Raw genomic sequence first — 10,319 nt, 5'->3', positions numbered from 1 at the left:
TGGTACAATATAGCATGGCTGTATTATGGTCTGTTTACATGCATATCTACGAGCTGGATGAGATTTTCTTTATTGGAAATTCACTTTGTGGATCATGTTGTGTAAAGCCATACTCTAGGCCGAATGTTTCTGAGCAGTCTGGGAAACTCCTGCTCCCACGATTCAGCCTTTAATCTGCTTTAGGGTATTGCTGGCTGGCCTGTGGCTGTTTTTTATTTATTTATCAAGCAGACTGCTGGAATTGGTGCAATAGTGGATAAACTGTGGTGGCAGAGATTTAAGAGTGGAACAGGAAATCCTTTACTGGGAAATGCTTTGAAGGCAAATCTTTAGTGAAACTAAAGCCAGATGAGACACAAAACAACAGATGGAGAAAAATATCATGAAGCCACGGACGCATTATAATGCACGTCAGAACGAAACACATGTGTTAGGTCATGCAAACATGAGTTTATTTGTTGTGTGGAAGAAAAGGCTGGTCAATAGCGCCACCCAGTGGTAAATTAGGTTTTGAAGTGTATTTTACACGGGGTGTTTTTATTGTATAAATACATTAAAAAGGCATTAAGACATAAAACACATTGTATCAACAAGAATAATATTTAATACATTTAAACAAAGTAAAACATTAACATACACATCACATGAAACCATGCACGTCAAATGATTTATTCAGACAGAGTCCATGCAAAACACATTTATCCATGTGAAATTTGAATAGATCAGGACAATTGTTTTAATGTTTTAGTTTGCTGAATATCTTATGGATTGATTTTCAAGAAAGGCAAATATGTGTTATTATAGGCTATTTTTATGTGCTTTAAATATAAAAGATACAATAGTTAGCGTGGCATCATGGGATAGAAAAGGGTCCATCCGATCCACACTCACGAATCCTGGCGGAAGTAATAGACCATCCGGGTATTTCTCGCCTACTGTTTTTTGCATACTGAGGTTTCGGGCATACTATTCATGACTCATACTCATTTTCGCCTACTATATACTATTGAAGTAGCCGGTTTCGGACGCAGCGTTTGTCTTTGCTTTAAAGGGGTGATATGAACGGCTAAAACGAATATATCGTTTGTTTTAGATGTAATGCAAAGTGTGTACACGATTTAAGGTTCAAAAACGCTGTATTTTCCACATACCGTGCATGTTTGTATCTCCTCTTAGCCCCGCCTCTCTGAAACGAGCGGATTTTATACAAAGCTCATCTCTGAAAAGCGAGGTGTGCTATGATTGGCCAGTTAACCAGTGCGTAGTGATTGGTGGAATACTGCAAGCGTGTGACGGAAATGTAACGCCTCTTACCATATTTGGAACATCAGGTTCCTCTTCAATTGTACTGACAGGTACGCCCACCTTACTTGAGTATACATTTGGGCGGTCTTAGTCAAATCATACCACGAACTGACGTAGATTTGTGGGGGTGTGGTTACACGAGGCGTTTCAGGCAGGTCTGGGTGAGCATTCGCTTTTAGATAGAATGCATCTTTTGTTCCCACACTTTAATATTTGCAATTTTACGTGTCTAATACATGCATGGGCAACTTATAACACACCAAAGACACAGAAAAACACGTATTCACGCCATATGACCCCTTTAACATTGCTATTATAAACCGTTCTCAACATAACTAGATGAAACTGAACATTTAGCCTGCTCGTTATAGCCTTGAAGTTTGAAAACATCCCATGGTACGAATTTAAGAAAGAAAATTAAAGTGAAGTTTTTAAGTGCAATTTTAGTTTTAAAAGTTTGAAACCCCCATTTGTATCGGGTTAAAATTTTAGTCAGAAACATGTTTTAATCTGAACAATTTCATATATCTGTTTCCCTTATTCAGGTAGATAGGACTTGGTCTGGTATGAATGAAATGCAGGCATAACAAATATAACCCTTGAGTGCAGTTCTCTAATCCGCCAGTGGAGGGCAGAGTTGCAGCGACGCGTGTTCGGATCTGTCACTCATCACACAGCAGAAGCAGCAGAACGATCGCGCTGAACCCCGGAAGTGTGTGTGTTCCTCGTTATTATTTCACATCTATAGAATCTCTTTAACAGCCCTTGAAATGAAATTATTTCTTTATTTGTGTTTATCACTCATCTGGGGATCACAGCCGGTGGATAAACATTTAATCTGAAGCCGGTGAGTACAGGAAACAAATCCTCATCATCGTGTTTGAATGGCTGCGATTTATGGGACGGATTTCTTTTTTTGGAACACATTGCAAATGGGAATAACAACAGGCTGTATTATTAAAAGAAGAGTTATGATAAAGACATGTCATGTGTTTAATAAACAGAAGGTGTTTTAGATAAAGGGTGAGACGGAAGAGTAGATAAACACACAGATCAATGTGTTTTGTGGATGCTCGAAATCAATACAAAAAACACATTTCCGTCTTCTTTTATTATTAATAAATAATATATGTTTTTTATTTTCAGCTGTACAAAACATTTGTTTAAATCAGTGACACGTTTTAGATGTTTGGGTTTGAATTAGATGTTTTTTCATAAAAATCGTTTGGATCTGTTGGGTTCAAGCATTTCACCCAAAATCTGTATATGGCTTATTATTCTGTGGAACACAAACGTAGATATTTTGAGAAATGTCTCGGTGGTTTTGTTCGTACAGTGGAAGTCAATGGGTGCCAATGTTGTTTGGTTGTCAACATTCTTCACAATAACTTATTTTGTGTTCTACAGGAGAAAGAAAGTCATAGAGGTTTGGAGGGTAAATAAATGATGAAAGTTTTTCCATTTTTGGGTGAACCGTCCCTTTAAGAAGCCTTATTAGATGTCTATGTTATAAGTTGTTTTTCACGGTGTTAGTTCTTCACATATAAATAAAATAAATATATCGAGTATGAAATTATGCATTTTTGTAATCTTGTTTGTTTCTCTCAAATTGTTAATGCTGGGTTATACTTTATCCCTGTGCTAGTAATGCTTACTGTACAGTTTTGGCACAGCAAGTCAAGGTTATGGAAGAGGATAACTCAAGGTTACACACAGTGTAAAATGCCTATCTGTGTTTTATCTACTACGCAAACTTCAGTTTAATATTTAACTTGGATGTCGTCAAATGTTTTTCCTTTTATTAATGTTCATGACCTGGGCTGACAGGGTGCTCACCTCTCACTTTTCAAATCATGATTCTGATCGTCACACTATAGGGTTCAGATTAGACTTGTAAAGAAATGTTTTACAACATTTTAATCTGCATTGCTCTGTGTGCTGACAAGCTTTTCTTTCTTGCATTTATCGACTTTTAACGTGTGTGTCTCCTTCAGGTCCCAGACTGCGGATGCCTTTAAGTTCAGACCCAACAGGGTTTGAGAGGATGTTTCTGTGAGGGTCACTCTGTATGGTGAGTCATTTCTGTTGTTTACATCTGAACAATCCCTCATGAATGTTTGGGCTGTTACTTTAAGTAGTCGACTCAATAAAACTGATGGAAAATCCTTTAGAAGAGGTACCTAAACCATATCCACAGACCAGAATATGATGGATGTGATGTGTTCTTTCGTGATTGTAGCCAGTAAGCTATGTGCTGGCATTCACCCAGAATGTTCTAGCAACCGCAACGCACATAACAACACAATAGGATCTGTTGCATGAGAAATCACTGCACTGTTTGATTTACGTAAATATGACGATGTGAAGAATATCTGATCAGTTCTTATTTCTGTTTGATTCTTAAAGGGATATTTCACTACCAAATCAAAACGTCGCCATGTTTTACTCACCCTCAAGGTATCCTAACTGAATATGGTTTTCTTCTGGAAGAATAATCCAGTGATACCACGTATCATTTTTCTTCCAAGCGGTAGAATGGGAGTGAACGGGTGTTGATTTTTTGAAGAGAGAGATCATTGATTCGCTTCCCAAGACTTTTGTCAAGACCACGGAGCCGTGTCGAGCAGTTCTCTGATCGATGGATGGACTTATTGGAGCTTCAAAAAATCAACACCCGTTCACCCCCATTCTACAGCATGGAAGCAAAATGATACGTGGTATCATAACTCTGACTGGATTATTCTTCCAGAAGAAACCCATATTCAGTTAGGATACCTTTGAGGGTGAGTAAAACATGGCGACGTTTTGATTTGGTAGTGAAATATCCCTTTAAAGACGTTTTTGGCACTCACACACATCTGTCTTTAAGGCTGTTTGCGCTTTGTTTTCTGCAGGATTTGCATCTCAATGCATCTCTATGTAAATGAGTCGCTGAGTTTCAGCACAAACCCAATGCAGAAACTGAGCCAGTAAGATCAGTGGAGATAATAGCGAACACTGATTGTAGCCAGATTGTAGCCCCGTGTGTTAAAGCAATGAATGACAAGTTTTCACTTTAATGAATCAGTTCACTATTACGGTTGCTCATACTTGGGGTTACATATTTAAAGGTGGGGTAACACGCTATTTCATGCATTCAAATGTGTACGTCTGTCTCTTTGTTCCTCTCTATCTGTCGCTCATTTTCTATTAATTTAATATTATTATAATATAAAAATGAATGTGTTTTCTTAATTTTCAATTTAAGTGTGCATCATTTGCGTGCCAAAAATGGTACATTTGTATTGCCAAAGCATTTGCAGCAGGGCTGTACAGTACAAGTATTTATAAAAAAGTGCAAGTGACAATAAAATATAGAAATGTGTCTTTTTCTGTGTCTCAGGACAGAATGCAGTCTTCGGGACACCGGTTGAGGGACGTGGAGCAGCATCAGCCTCTGCTCAATGGAGGAGAGGAGGAGGTGGCCTCCGGTCGCGTCTGGTTCATTCAGGACAGCTGCGGGATGGTGTGCGCCTTCATGACCTGGTTTCTGGTGATGTACGCTCAGTTTGTGGTCAATTTCGTCATGCTGCTCCCTTCAAAAAGCTTCTGGTACTCTCTCATCAACGGCGTGGCCTTCAACTTCCTGGCCGTGCTAGCACTGACGTCGCACCTGCGGACCATGCTGTCTGATCCGGTAAGAGACCAGGGGGCAAGATGATATCTTCATGACATTTTTAGCTTTTTTGTTAGAAAGTACAGTAGGTTTAGATTTCACGCTTGGTGTTCTTTATTCATCTTGCATGTTTTTATAGGCCATGTGTTCATTTCTCATGTTGATGGAGTGTATTTTGTTTTCAGGGAGCGGTTCCTAAAGGGAACGCCACTAAAGAATACATGGAGAGCTTGCAGCTGAAGCCGGGAGAGGTGATCTACAAATGTCCCAAATGCTGCAGTATTAAACCAGAGCGAGCGCACCACTGCAGGTATTCATCATCACTGATAATAGCAGGCTTAATTTGTAAAGAATCATTTGAATATTGTCTGGTTCATAAGAGGATTTTAAAGTTTAGTATGATTTACAATCCAAGTTTTTACAGTTTAGTTTTGATGAATGGTTTTGATGGAGTGGGAGGAGCTTTGCATTGTAAATGTTAGTACATACAGTATGTGAAGGAATTGTTTCATTTGGAAATAAGAAGGAATTCAGCTTTTTCATAAGAATACATTTTCTTCAGATCAAGTATTTGCGTTTATTTTTTGACCGTGTTGCATCTGATTTTCTGAGCGTGTTGTTGTTGTAGTATCTGTAAGAGATGCATCAGGAAGATGGATCATCACTGCCCGTGGGTCAACAACTGTGTGGGCGAGAGCAACCAGCGATTCTTCGTCCTCTTTACTGTAAGTGTTCCAGAAACCAAACTCCTGCTGGGTCTATTAAAGGGCTGCACGATATTGAAGAAGATTAGCTAAATAACACGACATATTGAAAAATACTTTTCAAAGTATTCATATCATTCCGTTATTGAAGACCATTTTGCAATATTTTGGTCATTTTAATATAGTCTGCATGATCCCTAGTGATGTTGTTATTGACCTGCTTTTCAGTTTTCTGCTGTTTTTCAGGCTTTGACACAAAATTCACATGATTACATCATCATTTGTGCAGGTGTTTTTGAAATGTGATGGTTATGATTCATTATTATCATGGCAACCATAAACAGCTTACAGAAAGGCTAATATCAATCCTATTGATGTTAATGTTTATTGTGATCATTATCATTCATAATAAAATATTGTTGTTTAATATTGAAAGGTTACAGCGTTTACTGCTTTAATGTGCTCAGCTAATCCTGGTAAATGCTATAGACCAGTGGTCTCCAACGTGGTGCCCGCGGGCACCTGGTGGCCCGCATAAACTCTGTAAGGTGCCCGCCAAACAAAGGGCTCAACAATAATGCTCAGGACAGTTGACAAATCTGTGACTATACCAATCAATCAAGTGCTACATCGTCATGAAATGTGATTAATATGTTATTATTAGCACGTTTTAAGCTTTAGCATATTCAAGTGCAAAAATATGTGAAAGAAAACTCAATTTGATCCTGTGAGCCAAAAAATAATGCATCACATGTTTAAAGTTTGAAAGTATTTTATCTACAAGTAGCCCTCTAGATGATTTTATCTCTTCAGGTAGCCCTCGCTTACAAAAAGGTTGGAGACCCCTGCTATAGACGATTTCATCAGACGCACGCACCTGGCCCGAAGTTAACTTCTGGTCTGTGTTTGGTTATCCGTCTGGCGGTGGCTAGTAATATATCAATTTATTTTAGATTTCATTTGTATTGTATTGTATATTAATTGTATTGAATTTAATTGAAACTACTCAACCGTTCTTTGTGGTAGTCTACTGGAAGTTAAGTTTGGGACACGTTTGTTTATGTTGTTGCTGCTGAAAGCGTCTATAGGTATAGTTATCTATGAGGTTTATATGGAAACAGAAGCACTGTGCATTTTGATGTGTTGAGTTCTGAATTTTATGACATGTAATATTTGTGTGTGTGTTTTTTTTGTAGATGTACATAGCCTCTATTTCTTTGCATGCGCTCTGTCTCAGCGGTTTCCACTTCGTCACCTGTGTTAAAGTCCAGTGGAACGGTGGGTAATCTCACATTTATTCTTCATAATGACATTCCAGCATTCTCTGTGTGTTTAGAGTATCTGACGTGTGTGTTTATCTCTTGTGTTGTGTTGTGTAGAATGCAGTGATTTTTCTCCTCCTGTGGCCGTCATGCTCCTGATTTTCCTCTGCTTAGAAGCGCTGCTGTTTCTCACCTTCACCGCTGTGATGTTTGGCACTCAGATTCACTCCATCTGTAACGATGAGACGGTGGGAGCTGCTTGTTACTACAAAATAAATTATATGTTGTAATTCATATATTAATAATAGTACAAATTAAAATAAGAGGTACCTACAAAGAATATATTATTTGAATTGAAATATACACATTTACCTCCCCACCATCGGCACATAAAAAATTAAACGTGGGTCTATATACAACCAAATGCAACATTTTAGATAAAGGAACCTGCAGACCATGTTAACGGTAACGTAACTTTACCGTTTTCTCCGCGTAGGAAATCGAGAGGCTGAAGAATGAGAAGCCCACATGGGAGAGGCGGGTGCGATGGGAGGGAATGAAGGCCGTTTTCGGCGGCCCGCCCTCTCTTCTGTGGTTCAACCCTTTCGCTGGACTCCGCCTCCGGCGCCTGCTCATGGTCCGCGGTCGGAAGGGCGGGGCAGAGTTCTCTGTTTGAGCGAAGAATGTCGTACACTTGTATGCCTAGAACCCCACTCAGATTGGAGTTCTTCCTTAATGCTGTGGCAGGTTTGATGGTACTACAATAAAATCCTGCACAATTATTGACGTTGCACCTGGAACAATGAGGCTACGACTCGACACGGCCCGTCTGTGTCCACACGTTATTACCTCCTAAGGCGGATCGTACTTGTTTTGCTTGCATCGTCTTCATGAACGTGCACACTCATGGATTTAGTTTCTTTTCAAGTGGACTAGGTTTTGGAAATTTCAAAACATTTAAAGGATGTCAATGTCTCTTATTCAGCCTAAAGAAATCACTTGCTGTTTAAATAGAGCTACTGTGTGACTAAACTCATTCTCATCTCCGGTTACCAAATGCTGGTTGATCAAATACATCATAAACCAAACAGAATTTTGTAAGGGAATGTGTTTTGCCAAAAATGGTTTGTTGGGTGAATCTCTGTTAGAAAATGTCAAGGTCATATTTCACCTCTAAAACAAAAGAATTAAACAAAAGTCTTTTTTAGGACCATTTAAATGTTTTTAGCATAGTTGACATACAAAAGTCTCATTCTTATTCATGCAATGTGAATGTGGCCATTCTATGTTTAAATCAATCATAATATGCATTTTTGATTTACAGTAACGATTTTTTAAGTATTTGTTGGTGCTTTCCTACATTCACGCACCACAGATTTCTTCTTGATTTTGTGGTGAAATATTCGTCTTAAACATTTCTTGAGATTCACCCTCATAGGTATTAAGAGCTTGCAGCTAGCATCTATCTCATAATGTAAGTGATGATGTCATTTTAAATCATCTTGTCTTCATGTATTGTAGAGATAACTAGAGCCTCGTTCTGTAAAATGAACGCCAGTCCCACAAAATGCTTATAGCTAGATGGACATGGTAACTATATACATCTTACACATGCTGTTCTGGTAGATAAAGATAAATCGCATTATGACATACGTGATTAAAGTATGTCCACATCAGGTCCATGATACTGAGCTGACTGTCATAGAGGCTGACTATCACGTTTTTATTTCATGTCGCATCTTTTGTTGTCATCACTTTTAATCGGTAGTCTGCGTGTATCTTAGCTTAGAGAATGGTTTTATGGTGACCACTGAGTTTTCCTTTTGGAAAATGTTTTTATGTAATAAAGCTGGAAGCCGTTTGGCAGGGTCGATGCGTCTTACTGCAGGAATCTAACAAAACCTGCTGACATAATAAAAGAATAAACACTAAATTGTAATTTGCATAAAGAATGTGGAGCGCAAACCATATTGTCATATTCTGTCTGTAAACATCGGGAATGTTTTGTTCAGGTGCTTTTGGTTGACGTTGGAAGCTCAGGCTGAGAACAAGTCGTTTTGAATTGCAAAACACCATTAGTTTCATAACTAGCTTAATTTCCCTTAGTAAAAAACTTTGTCATTTTATCTTCTTTATGGTAGGAAATGTGACCCGAACAGGTTCTGTGAGATTCAAACTGTATGATCGAAATCATCGTTTTTTCTTAGAAAAAAATGCCATGATAGAACAAACAGAATGTTGCTCTAGAATGGTGCAGGAGGTCACGTGAGGCTTTCTATCAGCACTCCATTTCAACAATCTAGGTAAATGTGTATTAACACTCGTGGATATTATGTTTACAATACTGTCATGTGTTTTCAGGCATAAGTTTGGAAATCAGAAAATTCGTGTTCATTATTTTCTATATGAGATGAGATGCATTTGAACAAAAATGACTAGAAGTTCTGAACCAACTGACAATGATTCTTGCATATTTATGATGCCAGATACATCAATATAGATCAAATCAATCAGAACGATTTTGTTTCTCCAGCATTTTAATCATGTTTTGAGTGTGCCAATGTTATGATTTATTTTTAGGCCCTTGTTTTACACATTCCCTTAAGAGATTTTATAAGATGTTCCTCAGATTAGACTGGCTTTAAATTCTGTTTTATTAAACAACATCTGAGTTATTCTTTTTCTGTAAAGGGAATATGTACTATATGCAATCCCTGAAGATTATGTGATGAGACGACATGCCTTTTATCAGCACATCCCTAAGAATGTATCTCATACTTTTTATACTTTATATTTTTTTGCGTAGAGGAACAATTATTTGTAATGTTTTTGAATTAGACGTGTTTTGCATTATGTACTCTGACAGTATTTGCCTGACATCAGTTCTATTTCTAAAAAAAAAAAGTAGACTTGTGATTCTAGATATTACTTGACTGTAAAACTAACTGTATAAGCAGAGAGTTTTGGTCTTTGAAAGATTGTTGAAAGCCTTGGATTTAGTGTGATCCCGTGGTCAGTGTGATACCTGTGGCCATAATGTCAACAAAATGTGGAAAACGAATCTCTAATTTTTCCCCATATTAGATCATTCTTCTTACTGGCCTGAACTTGGCTTGTTGAATACGGAGTTTGCAGGCAGAAAGCTACGGTTGTAAAATGATGTCTGTAATAAATGTGTAAGCAAATATTGTTCTGATACTTTCATCAAGTGTCATGATGTTCTTATGTAAAGTTCTTTTACATAATAAAAGCCAATGCAACCCAGTTGTGTTCAGGCCTTTTACAGATATGATCAAAGCACTTCTATTCAAATACTAAACGTAAAACAACTAAATACTAACTAAGAGCTGAACACCTAGAGACCTACTCGCTTTTTAATAACCGTGTTACAAT

At 37.9% G+C, this 10,319-nt stretch overlaps 1 protein-coding gene across 1 annotated transcript; it reads left to right on the top strand.

The window, feature by feature from the left end:
• Nucleotides 1-1,971: 1,971 nt before the first annotated feature.
• On the top strand, nucleotides 1,972-10,201 carry zdhhc7 (zinc finger DHHC-type palmitoyltransferase 7). Its single transcript, XM_057348514.1, has 8 exons — nucleotides 1,972-2,152; nucleotides 3,300-3,376; nucleotides 4,688-4,981; nucleotides 5,146-5,270; nucleotides 5,589-5,685; nucleotides 6,861-6,942; nucleotides 7,044-7,174; nucleotides 7,423-10,201. Exons 2-8 carry the CDS (start codon nucleotides 3,374-3,376, stop codon nucleotides 7,600-7,602), a joined length of 912 nt encoding a protein of 303 aa, XP_057204497.1. The 5' UTR covers nucleotides 1,972-2,152; nucleotides 3,300-3,373; the 3' UTR covers nucleotides 7,603-10,201.
• Nucleotides 10,202-10,319: the final 118 nt, after the last annotated feature.

Source organism: Triplophysa rosa, linkage group LG12 (genome assembly GCF_024868665.1).
Source record: "Triplophysa rosa linkage group LG12, Trosa_1v2, whole genome shotgun sequence".
NCBI classification, from domain to species: Eukaryota; Metazoa; Chordata; class Actinopteri; order Cypriniformes; family Nemacheilidae; genus Triplophysa; species Triplophysa rosa.
Note: the sequence above shows the minus strand (reverse complement) of the source record. Positions and strands in the feature narration are given on the sequence as shown.

What these genes read in the sequence shown, in the direction of transcription:
- zdhhc7 (XM_057348514.1), top strand. An exon ending in GATTCTTCGTCCTCTTTACT is followed by an intron (nt 5,686 to 6,860) that starts GTAAGTGTTCCA and finishes TTTTTTTTGTAG; the next exon opens with ATGTACATAGCCTCTATTTC. An exon ending in CCATCTGTAACGATGAGACG is followed by an intron (nt 7,175 to 7,422) that starts GTGGGAGCTGCT and finishes TTCTCCGCGTAG; the next exon opens with GAAATCGAGAGGCTGAAGAA.